Source organism: Chaetodon trifascialis, chromosome 19, assembly GCF_039877785.1.
Source record: "Chaetodon trifascialis isolate fChaTrf1 chromosome 19, fChaTrf1.hap1, whole genome shotgun sequence".
Classification (NCBI taxonomy): domain Eukaryota; kingdom Metazoa; phylum Chordata; class Actinopteri; order Chaetodontiformes; family Chaetodontidae; genus Chaetodon; species Chaetodon trifascialis.
This window is the reverse complement of record NC_092074.1, coordinates 19,272,739-19,291,875: the sequence shown is the minus strand read 5'-3', so window position 1 is coordinate 19,291,875 and position 19,137 is coordinate 19,272,739. Positions and strand designations below refer to the sequence as shown.

General features: G+C 41.4%; 1 protein-coding gene across 1 annotated transcript in view; it reads left to right on the top strand.

Annotated features, from left to right (window-relative positions):
- ryr3 (ryanodine receptor 3) overlaps positions 1–19,137 on the top strand; it is a 102,924-nt gene that overhangs the window by 14,052 nt on the left and 69,735 nt on the right. Inside the window, exons 2-10 of the mRNA XM_070987224.1 lie at positions 102–221; positions 6,222–6,326; positions 13,305–13,319; positions 13,782–13,856; positions 13,981–14,059; positions 14,483–14,595; positions 17,032–17,131; positions 17,447–17,540; positions 18,419–18,493. Of these exons, the coding sequence (XP_070843325.1) occupies positions 102–221; positions 6,222–6,326; positions 13,305–13,319; positions 13,782–13,856; positions 13,981–14,059; positions 14,483–14,595; positions 17,032–17,131; positions 17,447–17,540; positions 18,419–18,493 (776 nt within the window). The remainder of the gene's footprint in view (positions 1–101; positions 222–6,221; positions 6,327–13,304; positions 13,320–13,781; positions 13,857–13,980; positions 14,060–14,482; positions 14,596–17,031; positions 17,132–17,446; positions 17,541–18,418; positions 18,494–19,137) is intronic.

The window sequence follows — 19,137 nt, the reverse complement described above, 5'->3', positions numbered from 1 at the left end:
ACCGAGCCAGTATAGATCAGTTCTTCTTGTCTGGTCTTGTTCGCGTTGGAGAGGTCGCTGTCAGACATTTTTGGCTTTAACGCTACTCTCTCTTCTGGCAGGATGACGAGGTGGTGCTCCAGTGTGTGGCCACCATCCAGAAGGAGCATCGCAAGTTCTGCCTGGCCGCTGAGGGACTCGGAAACCGTCTGTGTTACCTGGAACCCACGTCTGAAGCTAAGGTGAGGGTGGCACACAGCATGTCGGGCAGCTGTAGATGTTATGAAGATGAGACAGGAAGCTGCAGCAGCGACGTGGTATATCCAATCCAATCCAATCCATTTTATGTATAAAACAGGATTTTAAATGAACTCAAAGGTTTCCAAAGTGTTGTACAGTAAAATAAACACAATAAATAAAAAGATTAAAAAGATAAGAAGATAAAATGATAAAATATCTGTGCACATAAAATCAACAAACGAAGTGGTGTGAAAAGCCAAAGGAAAAGAGGTGCGTTTTAAGAAGAGTTTTAAAATTAGACGGTGGAGAAGCCTGCCTAATGTGCAGCGGCAGTTCGTTCCACAATTTTGGGGCTGCTGCAGAAAACGCTCGATCCCCTCTGAGCTTCAGCCTAGTTTTGGGAACCCTCAGGAGCAGCTGGTCTCCTGACCTGACAGATCGGCTGGGTGTGCAGGGGTGCAGAAGCTCAGAGAGGTACGACGGGGCGAGACCATTTAGAGATTTCAAAGCAAATAAAATGAAATGAAATGTGCTCAAACTTCCTTGTGCCAGTTAAAATACATGCAGCTGCGTTCTGTACCAGTTGAAGACGTGCGATGGAGGACCCACTAACCCCCCGACAAAGTGCATTACAGTAATCCAGTCGTGTGGTCACAAAGTGCTGTCTCTGGAGAAAAGGGTTTATTTTTGCCAGCTTCCTTAACTGGAAGAAGCTCGTTCTCACCACAGCTTTAATCTGGCTGTCAAACTTAAGATCCGCATCCACTTTTACCCCCAGATCATTGACAATAGGTTTGGCGTACTGTGCCAAGGAACCCAGATGGACTGGGGGGGTCACCGAGGTGCCACCAAAGACCATCACTTCAGTCTGTTTTCGTTAAAATTTAAAAAGTTTAGAGCCATCCAGGCCTTGACATCATCTAAACAATTTAACAGTGGCTTAAGGGAGAATGAATCAGCCTTTTTAAGAGGGATGTGATTGGCCTTGAAGTTGGGGAAGTACTCTGGAGACATTTGCCTTTCTTTCTCTTCATTTTTATGTTAGCTCAGTGGTTCCCAACATCGTCTTTCTTCTGTACCCCCATAGCTCGGCTGGATGAGCTCCAGTGCCCACCCATCATGCTCTAAATCTTCATTTGAACCACTAATTAGTTGAACCACTCTTCAATCTTTCCATGTATCCCCTGGCAACTGCAGAAGTGCCCCCTGCGGTTCAAGCACCCCTTCTGTCAGTGGACATCCAGCAGGGCGATAAAGGAAAGCCGCTTCTGAAATGACGGACTGAAGATTTAACAAATCCAGTATTCAGCGGAGACATTCCTGAAAAGTAATTAACTGAGTGCATCTTACTCAGCTTCTTGAAATTAGCCCAGATATGAATATTCAGACATTTAATTTTGTGAACAGCAGACATGTTCTCATTCATTGTTTAATCCACATAACCAGCAGATAGAGCTGCACTCGTATCTCTGTTTTCCTGTCATGTTTGCGTCCCCTCTCCAGAAATTAATTACATCATCCAGAAATTGGATCCTGGAACAATTCATTTAGGACCTATCCTCCTTTGACAAAAACTTTCTTCTGCTTAGTTCAATTTATGCACAAAATACTGTTGCTTCCAAAAAAGTCTGCAGTCCAGTTTTTTCTTCTTGGCAGTCTCTTTTACAGACAGAGTGTAAATCAGAGAAATGCCCTGAAACTCATTTGTTTAACCTCCCTTTCCCTCCCAAATGCTCTTATTGGGATGAGCTTTCCTGTCAAATAATGGGGATGAATTTGAAAGTGCACATTCTGCTCAGGGCCTATGGTGCAAAGGACGACAACTTAGATGAAAACAATCTCAAAATGGGTGCCTCGGTGGTGCGGAGGAGAAATAAGCCCCCACCTCTGCGGGGATCCGGGTTCAGCTCCCAGCTTTGGTCCTTCCAGCTTGGCCAGAATCCCAGCAAATACAACTGACAGTTTTCATGAGGCCAGTTATGGATCATGTGCCTGTTTCTGCTCTGGTGCATCCCAGGGGATGGTCACGGGGCTGGGCAGACAAAACAACATCAGATATGACATATAAAGGATGGTTTTGACCGCTTTTCTCGTGTTGGAGTGAAGTTGCTCATTGTGACTGTGCGTTTAAAATTTGCATTTTGCTGCCTGCGGTGTGTGGCAACACAACAGAGCTGTCAGTGCTCTGCTGCACCTCTCATGAATCTTCTTTTTGACAAGATGTGCTTCAGAAAGACATGCTGAAATGAAAGAGATCGTGTTGGCTCTGAAGAATATGCTTCTTCACAGGAGCATAATTGTTGTGTATCATTATGTGCATCATGAGTCACAACATTTTCACTGATATTTCTGAGACGTTTCAATGATGAGAGCAAGTTTGTTGACAGTCAGTCGGGCACATACGTGGGATAGACAATGCAGCCAGTAAATGTATACTGATGACGCTGTTACTGATTTATTTTTGGCTTGACTCTCACTTTACATGTCAGAGTGATAATCACGTGATCAAGTTTTTCACATTATCATCATGTTTTTTATGAGCTGTGCATATCGAGTAAAGCCTGATTTAATTGGACCACTGAGCAGTAACACTTTGGGGATGTGAGGGCCTGCTTCTGCTCACCCACCTCTGCAGAGCTCTTGCCCATCACAAGCACCTCTCTCCTCTCACCTTCGCTCCGCTGACAATGCTTCGGACCTCCTTGGGTGTGAAATGTGGCTGAGTGTCGAGGGTGACGGCTGTGGTTTGGCAGGAGGGGAGGGGCTGTCGTCAGCTGGCTGATCTCAGGTGTTGGCACCTCATTTCCAAGACTCTAACGAAGCCTGGCAGCCTGCCGGGGCTGGTAGAGAGAAATAAGGCGGAGTGAAACATAAGGTCCGATTAAAGACGTCTGGAGGTGTTACACCACATATGTAAAACCATGACATATTGCAAGCTTTGGCCAGTGGCATCATTCATTTAAAGATTAGATTATTCAGTTTGAAAAACATAATTAACATCCTCTTCGTTAACCTTAACTTTTTTGATATGGGAAGTTCATATTAACACCACTTGATTGCATTAAAAAATGAGGCTGGTGATACTCCATATTTTTTTCTGTTCAACAAATTCCCTGAAAAGCTTCCTTTCTCTATACTTTCTGACTTCCTCAGACTGTCTGAAGCCAGAAGCCCATTTGTTCCCCCTGAACATGTAAATCTTTAAGAACAGATCAATAAAAGAGCTCCCTAAACCAGCTGGGCACTGAAGTTTTTAGCGACTGTTACTCAAACAGGAGTAAATGGTGAATTTGTTGGGGACTACTTTCACTCATGGATTAATACACACTGTGCACTTGTGAATATTTTCAGGACAGTGTGTTTGGGACTGACTCAAAATAAACTACCGAGCTCATGTTCAGCATAATGAGGGAACATGTTGCACAGCACAGCAGAAGCTCCATAGAAGTGACTTGTTAGTAGGATCGGTCATTGTTGGTTTTGGTCTTTTCATGGGATTTGTTGACAAAAATAAAAATACAGAATATCAGCAGACTTATCCTTTAATGTGACATAGTTCTAGCAAACATTTTAAAAGGACTCTCTTCAGCTTACATGCAGTTTGTCAGTGAACAAGAGGAAGTTAATGGGATTTACAACAGTAGACGACCTTGAGAAGATGGAATAAGTAATTTTATTTCACCCTATTTGATCTCTTTATTACAGTTTGCATATGATGTAATGTGTTTGATCTTTTGAAGAATCAGTTTTTACAGCTTATGTTACTGTATTGAATCAAGCCCTCTGTGGAGCATGGAAAAAATCAGACTTTCTAAAGGTCACCATGACCACTGAGAAAGTCTTTTTCTATTTCCAGACAAGGGAGAATGTTCAGTATGTCTGCCCAACCCTGGAAGAAGTATGGTAATTGGGAAATTGGTGGTGAATAATTCATACGACGTGTTAGGTCTGAAGCAGGTTGCGAATTATCACTGAAGAAGGTCGTATGACACCACAGGTGTAGCTGCGTCATGTCATGTTGCATCCCCTTGCAGGCAGAAGTAAATATTCAGCTGACCCTGTCTGAAGGTTTGTGGAGAGAAGCTCGACTAGCCTTTTCTAAGCGCTTCTTCCAATACTTCTCTCGGACAATATTTGTCCACAGCAACACAGTGGTGCCGGACATTGCCATGAATGTTTGTGTTGAGTTACAGAGCAGCACCATCCTCATTATCACCCAGCAGCCCTCCCCTCTGCTCACATTTCTCACTTCACTGCAGAGGTCAAGGGTCAGCCGCTTGTGTTACTGAGCGGGGCAGAGTCCCAGCACCTTAAATTATTCCTCTTTTACGTTGGAGAGAGTGGGGAGCACGTGTTGAGGTGAAGATGGATGTTGATATGAAGTAGAGATAAACAGTAAGTCCAGTATGTATATAATAATAATATTAGGATCATTTAAGGAAATCAAGTCAGGGATATGAACTGATATGAGGGTGCCTAATTCGTTTACATGTTGTTGTTTGCATGTCATGTCAGCACTGTAATGGAAATCAACAGTGCCATCTAGCATGTAACAAAGTAAATTAATTTTTCATAATTGACAAGCAGACGCAGGTAATGAACAGCTCCCCAGGTCTCCTCTGAACTGCTTGTGAGTTGCTGGTAATTTACCAGCATTATGTAATTCTTCAGTATTCTCTCTTTACATTGGCTCTTTGAATGAACTTCAGCCGCCCTTACGTTTTCATCTTAGTTACATACTACACCGCCTTGCTGTGGACAACATCTTATCACTGAATAATTTATGATCATCACTTATTACTGAATTTATGGAATCCTGGCAGCCATGTTTAAAGACAGACTTCAACAGTTTGCTGAGAGTGAACCCAGATCTGAAGCCTATTATAGAGGAGAGCCAAACAGCCCAGTGTGCTGAGGAACAGGGCCCAGACTAATTACTGGTCATAGCAGCCGCGGGCTGCACACCTTTTGACAGCCCTCATAATCCCAAGCCACTCGTTAGCAACACACCCAGACAGCAAAGAAGTTGGAGTCATCAGAATTATTTATGAGCACCATTCCTCACTGAGCAGTTTAATCATTTCAGTCAGTCTCTAGTCTCACCTCAGGACCTGCAATGTATTCAGTAACCAATTACTGCGGTGTTATTAATATGATAACCATGTAGATAAATTGTTACATGTGTGAACATGTGTTTCAATAAATCAGCGTTTCACAGTATGCCATTTCCCTGTTGTGATTCATTTCTTTAAGATGCATAAAGATGAATAGAAAAGCATAAATAAGAATCAGTGTATTTGGCATTAGTGTTCCTGCAAACGTGTGTGTACAGTATACACACCAAAACAAAATTTGAGACAACGCCTAGTTGTCTACATTCACAGCTGGTTTGTTTGTATCTGTTTGATAAATCAGAAATATCAGTCTGATGTCAGTTCAAGAAAGATTCAAAGAAAAAGTTCCAAAAATGTTTGAATATATATTTATTTACTTGTCATAAGAGGCCCCAGTTGGGAGCTACTTTAACTGACACTGCAGTTTTTATTTAGGTCACCGCCGGCATGTCACAGTCCATCAGATTGCTTGGACGTGATGCATGTCAATGTTTACAACACCAATACGCATCATAAAGACTCTTTAGTTCTGAGTTCTTCAGCGTCAGTTTTTGGAGAAGTTTGCCTCCAGCTTTTGCCGTGTTGAGTCTCACTATGTGTCACTATCATGTCAAAAATCAGTTCAGAGCTCTGTAGACGAGGGATGTTGGCGGCGGCAGCAGCTGCATGTCTTCGAGGCTGAACAGGTAAAAGCAAATATAGAGTCAAGGAATTTCAAGGAGAATAAACTGCTGGAACATTGTTTTCGTACCCAGGAGAGAAGCCTGTTTTTGCCCGAAACACCTCGTCATTGCCTCGTCAACTAATGTTTCTTTCCCTTCGTCCCCCCCTCCTTCCTACACTCTCCCGTCTCTCCTACTTGTCCCCTTCTCTCCTTCCGTCCTGCAGTATGTTCCTCCAGACCTGTGTATCTGTAACTTTGTGTTGGAGCAGTCCCTGTCAGTGCGGGCCCTGCAGGAGATGCTGGCTAACACTGGGCAGAACAGCGAAGGGGTGAGTACATCCTCCCCCTCACCGAAACCCCACCGCTCTCTGTCTCATGCGCACCAACACACCCATGCACAAACACACACACATGCACACTCACGTACACAAATCAATGTGTAGTCTACCAGGAGCACAAAATGTCCTTGAGGTGTTTTACATTCGAAGTTTCAGTCAGATGTCTCGTATTCCTGTGATACTGCTTCATATGCGCTGGAGCCTAAGATGAGTGTAACAGAGCAATGCTCTTCACAACTGTTTTCCAGTTAACATAATATCGCTGAGGGGATATTTATTGAGTGAAAAAGAAATCCCCTCACTGGCAGAGCATTCACACCACTGGAAATATAAAAGCACTGAATCTGCTCAGAGGAAGCCTTTCAGTTCAAATACTGGAAACTGACCTCATTGGAAACACTTCAGGTATTTTTTTAGGCCACCCAATCAAGGCCAAGCTCAGTATTAATGCTTTTCCTGTTGTTTCCAAAATGATGCTTTCAAATGCTGTCAGATTTTTGTGAAGCAGCACCTCAGACTGGCAATCAAGTAAAGCACGACAAAGTGGTTAAGTTACATTTATTATTCAGATAATTTAATTGCAACATCGACCATCTCCCATCTATGTTTCAAGTCAGTAGTTTCAATTCAAATGCTGAAACCTGGCATTAATAGTCACTTAACTCTAAGTCATTGCTTGACCCAAATATCAGCTTGCCACATTACAAATTATTCTGTAATAAATGTAACTTTTCAGAACTTTGAAGTTACAAACTATTCTTCAATTCAACTAAACTACAAAAGCAAAGTGTAAAATATCCGCTCACAAAGAAATATAGACAACATTTGAGAGTTTATTTTCTCTGTGAGGGAAAATATATATTAAAAAATGCTTTCCAACATATGGGGGGCTTTTGTTTTGAGGGATGGAAAAGTCAGAACATTTTAGGACGATCAGAATAAGTTATAGAGTGCAGCTTTGAGAACTCTACTGCATTACTGTAATAAATGTAATGGCTAAGTACGACATGTTTCATAACAGAAACAGGCTCCCTTTAAGCACAGCACTGAACAAGGTTGCCAGAGCTACGATATTTAGACTGACAAATGCTTAATTTCATATTTTGACTGATGTAAAAAATCAATAGATTTGTTGAGTCAAATCCCAACAGCATTAAGAGGAAGCAGACAGACCGCACCTACCAATGCTCTGACTGCTTTAACACCAAGAACTGCAATTGAATTCTAAATAGAGGCTGTCGCTTCTCATTCTCTGTAACACATTCCTGTTTTGCAAAAAGAGATCAGAGGGCTCTGATAATGAAAGGCCGTCGGGGGGTCAAAGAAAGGAGGGAAACTATTTGTGAGCGCTGTGCTGCATCCACAGCCTCCTTTCTCCTCAACATCCGCTCTCTTGATGTAAGCTAAACAGTGCGAGCCCTCTTCCTCCCGGCTCCGCTCCAGCTCACTTGGCATGTTTATTAGAGCAGGTAAGTAATCTTTGATTGGGCAGACACTCTGTAGTGCCACGGGGTTGTCATCGACAGCAGTAAAGCCACACCGGTGGGCTACGTGTGGTCTGGAAGCCCCTGTCAGATGCACATATTCACCCATGCTGCTGCGCTCTAACAGTCATTTCATGTGTCATTTAATCTCATCACCCAGCACTTCTAGGTCCAGAGGGGGCAGTAAGGAGGTGGGAGGGGATGGCATCACCCCCTGTCTGGATGAAATGTTAAGCCTAATATGTTTTGGGGAAAAACTAAGAGAAAACAGTGCTTAACTCTCAAATAGATGATTAAATTTAGTCAAACAAACCACCACATACTAGAAATAGCTTGTTAGTGTTGGTGTTTTTTTGTTTTTTTTTCATCACTGTTCCTATTGGATAAAAGTGGTCTCTGTTGATTTTGAAAGCATTCCTGAATTGATGGGCCCAAGCATTATTAGTCATTACTTGACAGACCACTACAGTAGGAACAGAGATGGCAAAGCTATGGTAGCATGACTCATTGTGCAGTGCAGCTGCAGCATCCAGAGAAACCTGCACACTACACACAGTTACGGTGCTATTTGCAAGATGAATTGAGTACAAAATCCCACACCGCTGATGCAAGATAGCCCGAACTGTGTGTTGTGCTTGCTGTCTCTGGCTACCACTGTACTTTCATGCACAGCATAGCCTTCTGGCACAGATGGTTTCTTAAGTGTCTTATTTTGTGTACTGCTTGGGTCTTCTCCACTGGTGATTCAGGCCTGCATTGTTATTAGCCTGGGTAGCAGATTTGTTTTGTACTCAACAGTGCAACATTGTTGGCTGGCCTTGTTTGGCAAGACAACATGATGTTGGCTAGAATACAAACTCTCTGGTAGCAAGGCTAATAAATCACCCTCCTCCTCCTCTACCACTGCAAGGACCCATTTCTCTCTGCTGTTGCTCTCAGATTGACTTCCATACAGCCCAATAACACATTCTTTTCATTTGTATTTGTGTGTTACTAGAGTGCTGACCATGACAAATGGGTAGGTCCATCAGTTTGTACATCCATCATGTTGTCAGTGTGCATGACAGACTGCCAAACGAAAGGGGTGAACTTTGGCACTTTCACTTGAAGTGACGCCCATTCCTCGATTGCCATAAAAGCTGCATTTATAGCGTGTGCAGCGTTTAGTTTAAAAGTCCATGTCAGGTACTGTATTGTAGGGAAATATTAAGCTAATAGTAAGACATTTCAATTTTTCCACCTCACCACACATTGTGCAAATGGGTATTAAAGAATCCATTTATTTCAGCGTGGACTCCCTCTGGATAGTAAATTAAGCTTTCACCTCACCGTAGCTCAACACTCTTCCCTCAGCCCTTCTGACTATCAATTAGCTCGTCACATATGTCTCTGAACTTTAAATTATGGCAGTCTTGAAATAGGCATCCACTGGTGCTGTCACCTTGTGCACATGAGTCAAATGTTTTGTCTTGAAGAGTGTGCAGAGTGCAAGCACTTTCAAGTGATAGTGTCTGCTTCTCGTTTGCTTAAGCTATTCATTAGCCTTTTTTTTTTTTTGCTTTTAATGCAGAAGATTCGAGCCTTAGTGTAGAGCTTAAAACGTTTGTGCTGTTAAAAGATACAACCATGCACAGACTGTGTATTATCATTAAATGCTGCTTACCAAAGGTATCTGAAGGATCTGGAAACCCACACGTTGGCAGAAAACTCACTTTGTGGTTTGGGTGTGCTGCTCTGTTTTCTCTGGGTTTGATCTCTAACATCCATTAATTTGAAGGGTATTGACACGAGGAAATGTCCTGAAATCAGTTTTGATTTCAGAGTGTCCACAAGCACTGCTGTTGAGCAAAGCTGTCGTGTATTATCATCTCTTCATGTAACTCACACGATGCACCGGACTGTCGACATGCACCACGTTGTATTGCTCCACCTTTGGTTTTTTCAGAATAACACTCCTGGATGGATCAATGGTGTGCCTTGTGTTTTTTCCTCCTAACTGTCACATATTATGCAACACAGTGTACATCATATTTGCTGACTGTTATGAAGTAAATGTAAAGCATATGGAGCACAATCTCTGTCTCATTTTCCAGATGATTTGAAGGAGAGGGTATTAAATATGTACATGAGAATCAATATATCAGATGGTACTTAGCAAATGAGTCTGGCATGACTCCGTTCCTAACGGCCTTGAAATACTGATTACTGTGCTCTTTCCCATTCTCAGGGTGTTACTGTGTATATACGATAAGCCATTATGGGAAGTGAACATTTAGGTAAATTACTTAGTCATGCTGTGGTGTAATGACTCTGTCAGGCTTTACCAAGGAGAAAGCAGACGCTGTTTAATTCTTGTAAAGCCAAGCAGGGAGGAAAATTAAAGATCAGCCACCAAAATCATCCATGTGTTTGAAGCAGTTTGTCTTTTACACTGGCCCATTTCACTGCTTCTCAGGTGATCAACAGAAAATAATCAGTTACACTGATAATGGATCAGAACTGGTATATTTATCCATCCAGTAAAAGCTGCACATTTACTGCTTGCATCCTTTATTATTGTAGAGTCAATAGCTTTGGCACGTTTCATAATAGGAAGCAGATATGTTTATTGCGTTGGTCTTTAAAGCCAATCACAACGTACCATTTACTCAAGTACTGTATTTAAGTACAGTTTTGAGGTACTTCAGTTGAGTGTTTTCATTTTCTGCAACTTTCCACTTCTACTTCTTATGTGAAGCACTCATTTGGTACTTCTGATTTCTTTATTGTACTTTCAGCTGAAATTCCTGTACAAAAGGTGCTCTATAAATGAAGTTTAGTACTACTACCACTACTTCCGCTACTAGATTCAACCCTCCTTAGATTACTTAACTACATTTATGTAATAACTTTAGTTATTATTTACTTTGCAGATTGAGATAAATGATACAACTTTATTAATCTGTGGGGATAAATTCTCAAGCTTCTCAGCAGTACTGAAATAATTAAGATTAACCCCATCTTTACCACGTGCGACATGAAAGTGATAGACATATGATTGTATCAATAAACGCAATCCTATAACATACATTATTCTGTACTTTTACTTTTGTATATTTTGATGTTAATACTTCTGTACTTTAATTTAAGTAAAATCTTGAATGCATGTCGCACTTGTAACGATATCTACACTGTGGTGTTGCTACTCTGAGTACTTCTTTCCCCACCTCTGGGCGTAACGTTCATTCAGCAGAGAAGAACGAAGCTGAGCAAAGATGGCTGACACCTAATTAAGTTACCTAGAATTTGTACAGTGTGCGGAAATAATAACATAGACTACAAACATCTACACATCCATGGGGATAACACAAACCGGAAACCAAGTAAGAAAAAAATAAAATAAAATCGCATAACAGGTGACACGAATGACCAAATCACGGAGTCACGTATGACGTGATGAGGTCACAGATGCTTGTTGCTAGTAGCAACTCTGGTAGAACGAACCGCTACCGTTAAATGTCCAAATCTAGCTAACTACTCCTGAAGGCTAACATTTCCAAGATAAAGTGAAACAGTAGCTTAATACATTCTGTACTAACTTACCGAAGGGCAGCGCAACTTCTCAGGAGAATTCACGTCGATGTCAAGCGCAAAAATAGCACTTTTCCCGACAACAGGTAAACCCCAAACCATTTTTAAATCAAAGATGGCGCATAATTAAGCTAATGTGTTAGCTCAGCTAATGATAATTGCTGGAGTGCTGTGCAGTTGGATTGGCCGGAGCCGCCGTGTGTGGAGGTTGGGTATGTTGTTGCATCGGCTGTCACAGTTAGTTTAACTAGGATAATTGAATATCCCTGAAATGATTTCTTACATCTTATTGATACTGAGAGGGCATTTCATTCCTTCTGGCTACCGCCAATGATTCAAACCAGAAAGTGAACCAGGAGTTTTTGGTAGTGTTAGATCTACTTTTAGCGAGGTTATCTTAACTGGAAACTGTGGCCTTCAGCCATCATTGAATTGTCTTTAATTGCTGCTGAGACGTTTACAGCTCATCTCCTCTGGTGGGTTTGTTTTCTCAGTATTTGTACCAAAAGCCTGATGATGAGCGCTTCACTTGAAAGCAAAGACGTCCACAAACAGGATCATCAGGGCTAATCTAAAGAGAGAAGTAGTCCCATTTTATTGACTTACCTTTGCTAGTATTCAAATAGTCAATGCAGTGTCTGATAAGTGTAGGCATGGCCTGTCAGAGCTAACAATTTACAACAATAATAATAATAATGATATGATAACAAACTGTATTTGTGTAGCACCTTTCAAACAAGAAATGCAGCTCAAAGAAATCACACGTACCAAGTGCTTCACATAGAAAAGACAGAATGGACAGAAAAATAGTGTCAGGTAAATTAATTAGAACAAATCTCACTACTTAATAGTAAAAATATGATAAAAGATGTAAAATAAAACCACTGGATAATAGTCATAAAGGCAAATAGTGAACAAGGGACAAGACGCAAAGGATGATTTTGGTGTTGAGCTGTGGCCTCATGACTTGGCGCAGGTTGCTGACATGTGCACCTGTTAAACTTCCAAAAATTTGAAGTATTCATTAAAAGACACAACTTACTGTACACCCATCCACATACGTGCATGCAAACACACCCACTGTGTTTGTTTCTAACTCAAATGCACTCCCAGTAGAAAGCTGTTTAGGATACAGTACTTACAACTGGAGGGGCACCAAACCAAAGGTCACAGTTCCTGGCAGTGATGTGTCAGCAGGCCTGAAATACAGGCTGGCTCTCTCTCTGTACCCCCCTCCCTCACTCCCAGCTGTTGCTGGATACTCTTCCCATTTTTCTTTTGATCGAACTCTGTTTCCTTTTTTGTCTGTCTTAAACAAGCCATCTGGGAGAGACTTGTAGCCAAAAGAGAATTAGCTAGGGGTCATATTCAGGGGACGGTTGGGAGTTCCCTTAAATGTGACCCCACAAGCAGACACACAAATTAACACTGAAGTGGTCAAGAAAGAGGATAGCCTCCATGCATTGCTTATTGGATAAACACTGCAGTGTGTGTCACACTGGTTAGCACAGTCCCAGTTCTGCTTGGTCTGAGCTGTTTCTATGTGGACTTTAAATATTGTTTGTCACCTCAAAAGAAAAATCTTGTAGACTAAGACTAAATTAAATTTAGCTGAGAATAGAGTGTCTGTTTAAAGCCCTAAAAATAGAAATTTCCATTGTGACAATGAGAAATATGTATGAGAAAGAGGAATGTGACTGTTAAGCTGCCCTAGCATTAATCCAGAGTTTAAACTGAATAAAAACAAAACCCTCAGACATTTATTAGAGCTTTTTAATAGAAAATTATGTGCTGCACTTGGACGCTCAGTTGTGAATCTTTAAAATCAGTTGCTTTGGACTGACTCATGACTGCAGTGATGATGGTTTAGGTGTCACCTCTTATGGTACCGTCTCTTTTTTTCTTCTGCCGCTAGAGGTTGATTAAGAGGGTAAGTAAGATTTTCTTTATTCACCTCAGTGGTGGAGAAGAAATCACGTCTTCATTCATTTTTGCTCAACTGTTTCCTCACATTTCCTCACCTACTTGTGCTACAGTGAATCACAATTATTCTTGTTCGTCGCAAGAATGGGCAAGTTGTCCAATGAGTGTGGTACTGTGTATGTTTGTGGGTTTGATTGATTTTGTGTGTAGTTTTTGTATGCTGCCCTCCCTCTTTCTTTCCTGCTTGTGCTTGGAATGGAGGTCCAAAGTTGAAGAAACTTTATCCATTCAGTCCCATCCTGTTTGCCCACACAAGGTTAAAAGCTGAGGAAACGTCTAACTTAATACCTGAAATAGAGGTTACTAACTTAGACTACAGATTTGGTATGACAAGCCTGACAGCGGCCAGAGGTCAAGGATGCTCTATAACTACATGATGGTAATCTGTTATCTGTGCATCTCCTGGCAGGCGGGTCAGGGGGGTGGACACCGGACCCTGCTCTACGGTCATGCCATCCTCCTTCGCCACTCCTTCAGTGGTATGGTGAGTACCAACAAATAATGATAAATAAATGAATTTATGTCTAAGTCCTAAAGTAAGAGTTCCAGTCTCAGCTTGCCTTAGTATTTTCTGTGACCTAAATCTTAACTCATCTTTCACTCACCAGTACCTGACCTGTTTGAAGACATCAAGGTCTCTGACAGACAAGCTGTCATTTGATGTTGGACTACAAGAAGATTCAATAGGTACAGTGTGACTAACAGGGTCTTTGCAGAGTTCACTTTGCCTTTTTACTACTTTTAATTGAATTCAGTTCTCCTGTGTAGCCCTTTCAGGTCAGCCTAACCTTGACATGGAATCAACAGCCATGGGAGAAATACTGTAAATGTGTTCTGTGCTACATTTGACATTTGAACTACAGAAATGCTTAAGGCCATTTATCAAGTGGAAACGATGACTTCAAGTGCTACTTCTTCATCAGATCATGGCTATTTTTATGCTTTTTACTACTCAGAGTAGATAGTTGCTTTAGCAACAGAAAGGAGTCAGATTATCTGAAATGGTACGTGTATGACTGTGTGGAACAAAAGACCTGCCCTAACGTATGTATGCATTGTGCTTCATCTTCAGTGTATGAATAACATAACATGATACAACTGTGTCAATAGGAGAGGCCTGCTGGTGGACCATCCACCCTGCATCCAAGCAGAGATCTGAGGGAGAGAAAGTCCGCATCGGAGACGACCTGATCCTTGTCAGTGTGTCAACAGAGAGATACCTGGTAGGTCAAATCCAACATGTCTTCTCCTACATCCTGTCAAACTGACCTCTAACTTAGAAAAAAATGAGAAGGTGTCACTGTAAAACAAGCTATGGAGGCTTAACACAAAGACTCTGATGTACTTTTTTAGATGAATGATGTGTATAACATTTTGCTAGAATTCAATCAATTCAGTGAAGTAAACTTTATTTACCTCTGCATTTGTAAGAGTAGTTTGATAACAAATACACCAGCAATAAGTAGGAAAGGAGGAAAAACCCACTGTTGATTATAAAGTTTAAGCAGTCAAGGGTTTTAAGATGAAAAGCTGTATGTGGAATTAGTAATTATTCCACAAATAAATAATAGAAATATCCAAAAGTATCTAAAAGCAAACACACACACGCACAAAGTAATGAAGCCTTATGAAGAATTCAGCAGAAAGTTGTTCATGCTGTTTATTGTTACTTTCAGATAATTATTTTACATTATGTTAAATCATAAATACGATACATACCAATGGAAACACAAATTGTCTTGCAGATACCAGCTAGCTGAAAGAAATTCAGATGATTAGACACTATGGTCAGTTAGCACTCTTAACACTTTTGAGACCATTAACCAAAGTACTCTTCTTCTAAAAGAAGGAGATGGCGTTACTGATGAGTATGAAGGGAGAGACGTCTCAAACAGGCCATCACACACGAGAAAGAAGATGCGAATTTAAAAGATGATGGACTAATTGCAACTCAGACCATTCTCATTAAATCAGCAGGCCTCCAGATAAGATGTTTTTCCTCTTATGAATGTTTAAGATTTTTCAGACTGTCTGGATACATCAGATGCAGTCTCTTGTTTCTGATGCATGCTGTATCATCTCTCATTTTCCTTTATCTGGTTTGCTTGTCAGATCTCACTTCATTCTGATTTTCTCTGCAGTTGTTTTGGGAGCTTTCTTATTTCTCTGCCAAATGTTTTCATGTCAGAACAGAATTGTCTGGCTCGAAACTTGCAAGAGTTTAGAAGCACACAATGCGCCACATTTTGGAGATTATGCACCCCTCATAGCTGGAGTTATCTGCTTTTGTTCACGGACTGACTCAAAAAGGCACTTTGGAAAGTTTCATAGCCGTCGGATAGCTCTGATACCTGCATCACTCCAGCCAACTTCAGAGTGACAAAGCAGTTCCAGAGGAAGCCTTTAAAACTTTACACTGCTATCTGTAATGGAAATCTGATTACTTGTAAGGCCCTCCTGTGCAGTTTCTTTTTAAAAATTATTTTTTGTGAAGGCATCCATCTGACTGATGAGCTTAGAGTTAATGCTGTCTCCCTTATGCAGAGCTATACACCCGACCTCAATTAACTCACTAGGTAAAGAAAGAGGAGAGGGAGCTTGTGAGAGGGAGAGACAGAGGCAGAGAGAGAAATGGAAAAGAGGAGGGACAGGGACGTGCCACGCATAGGAGAGTGAGCACCGCTGGCTTCCAGTGGCTGCTCAGGCCCTTCAGGGAGGGAAATGTGCAATTAAAGCAAAACTGGCAAAGAGCCAGTCTTTCATCTTCTCCGATGGGAAATCTTCACCTGATTCGCCCTGACAGAACTTCAGCTTTTGAAGAATGAGACACTCCAGGAATTCAGGCAAAAAGCAATCAGTGCTCCATTACTGTGAACAATCGCAGAGGTTGTGACGCACTCTTTTGAGGATGAAGGTGTTTGCTGCTTTGTGTCTTCATGTCCGGTTGGGCTGACCTGTGTCAGCAGTTCCTCATTGTGCTGCATCTGGTGTTGACGCCTGGTCTCTAAATGTCAGGACAATAAAATGAATGATTCGAGGGAAAACTAGTGCACAAAAAGTCTGACTTCATACAATTGTAATCTGCAATACTTTTGGTGAAAAGCACTCCATCGGTATATCCATATCATCTTTCAACTGATAGGAATGGTTGCATTTTCGAAACACCAAGACAGACTAATAAAAATGGATGCCTCTATTTGGCCCAACAATGAAGTGAACGTACATAATTCAGGCGAGTTCAGTGAGATGGAACAAGATGTACCACATTTACATGTAGCTGGGAGGATGTTGCTGAAGGCTAGGATCATTTTGAGCTTTCACTCACTTCTGAATCCTGCCTTTAGGGAAATGGGAGCTGCTCCAAGTGTTTCTGCTGGAAAGAATTATTGTAGAGGATTATCTGGACATTGCAGCATAGAGGAACTCTGATGCAGCAGTGCTCTTTAGCCCACAGCATTATAACACTGTTTGTCAGCTCCAGAGGAAAGACACAACGTTGTTTTTAATCTCTTTTCAATCCCAACACTGGGACAGCTCCATCCTCTGTGCAGCATTGCTCTCTGTGTTTGTCTGTGTTTCCCTCTTGCTAACACAACTTCCTTACTGGCAGTCTGCAGCCTTCTGTCTGAAGCCACGTGTAACCTGCTTCTCTCCTCCAGCACCTCTCTGTCTGTAATGGCAACAGCCAGGTGGATGCCTCCTTCATGCAGACCCTGTGGAACATCCAGCCTACCTGCTCCTCAGGCAACATGGCTGTAGGCAAGTTCATGACCCCGGCAACAATACCACAAAAATAATGGTCTCATGTCCACTTTTTTCAGAGATAGTTAAATGCTTTTTTTTTTTTTTTTTTTTTTTTAACTTGGTCTAATAAAATACTAGACAGGTTAAACCTGAAAGCAAAAAGGAAAAAACCTTCTAAGATGAACACTCACATTACGATATTTTTGATGTTGTTGTCCTAAAATCACATCTTATTCACTGTAGGTTTGGTCTATAATAAACAGAATTTCATGGTCAAAAGCAAAAATGTTGACTATCTTGTTAACACAGTCTCGTTTTTGTCATTATCAGGGTATTTGATTGGTGGACATGTGATGCGTCTTTGTCATGGTCACGATGAGAGCTTGACCATCCCAGGAGCAGAAAAGAGTGAGGAGGAGCAGAGGTTAGTGGATAATTAGCAGATAAGCTTAGTTGACTTGTGACCAGTGAACTGAAATCTTTGACCATCAAGTGAGAAAGTAGTTTTTGAAGATGAGACATAAGAAAAACTGTTCAACAAGTCAGTACTTTTCTACAGTTTTACAGAGGGCCAAGGTCTTGCTGATCAAAATGCCTGTTTGAAAACAGAATAACTAGATAATAATATAAAGAATAACATATAGACTTGTAGATTGTGTGCATGAATGTTACGGTATGAAAAGCAGAAATGATGCTGTTATGCAACTCCAGAAATCCATAGAAGTTGAAAAAAATCTTCACTCTAGTTAAAGGAGTATTCATTACGTTTCTTTCCACCTTTTAAGTTCTCTGTTTGCATTTAGAATTCAGGTCAAATCCTTTTTAGTGTCCATTCAGTTTCAGGTGGTATATCCTGAGTTAAGGCAAGACCTGAATTTAGTGAGCAGGCAGGTCATCCTCCCTGAAGGACTTACTTACCCTTGAACTCCTCCCATGTGAAGGGGTGTAGTTTCACAGCTCACCCTGACCTCTGACAGCCTGCTCTGTGGATGTTTTCTCCTTCCAGAATCAGCATCACAAAAAGCAAATTGTGTCCTGTATCAGACTAAAAGATAAAGTGAACTCTATTATATATAAGAAATGCAGAATTTAAAAGATATGTATGTCCATTGCTTTTGTCCCACAGTGTCATTTGGAAGAAAATCCTGTCCAAATGCTTAAGCAGTGAGACTTACTCAAAATTAATAGTATTCTCTGTGCCAGGACTGTAGCGGCAGCAGAACATCTTCGAGTGATTTTATTCCCACTTGGAAGACTCAGAAATACTAACAGAAGTCCCCACTTGTGTCTTTGTGCTCTCAGGATAGTCAACTATGAGGCGGGTAAGGGAGCATCAAAGGCCCGCTCACTTTGGAGACTGGAGCCTCTGAGGATCAGGTGAGATCAGACCCAAATACACACATGGTGAATAAAATAAACTCAAGAAAGTAAATAATGTAAAACCGGGACATAGATTTCTCTGGGAAACACATAGAAGAGTTGTCCTATTTCTTCACGGAGAATAAAAAGATGGTGTACAAATGTCACAGCTACTGTACTGTGGGTTATATATAAACTTCACCTCCGTCTTCTCTGAACTGTCACCACCAATTAGTTGGCAAAGTCCTTCAGAAGGTGAGGTTCTGTTTACCATCCCTCTCAATCTACTTCTCTTCTCCATCTATTACCCTCCCTGTTCTTCCTCCTCTCTTTCCTTTCTTTAACTGGCCACCCACACAACATCCCTCCAGTCACATCATCTGCCAGCTCTCACTGGGACTGCCTGTCAGAGTCTGTACACTTTGAAATGGCACAGGTGCATCTATTAAGGCACATGTTCTCCTTCTCAGCTCAGGGAGGAATTTTGAGCAGTGTTTTCTACACTGCATCATCCATACAAAGAAAGTTAAGCTGCACTGACACTAAGAAACGTACATTTTATGCCTCTCTCGGTAGACGTCTCATTCCACTTACAGCTTGCTTTTACAAACATTTCTAAGATATTCTAAATTGGTGATTTAATCTGCACCCAGAATGAAATA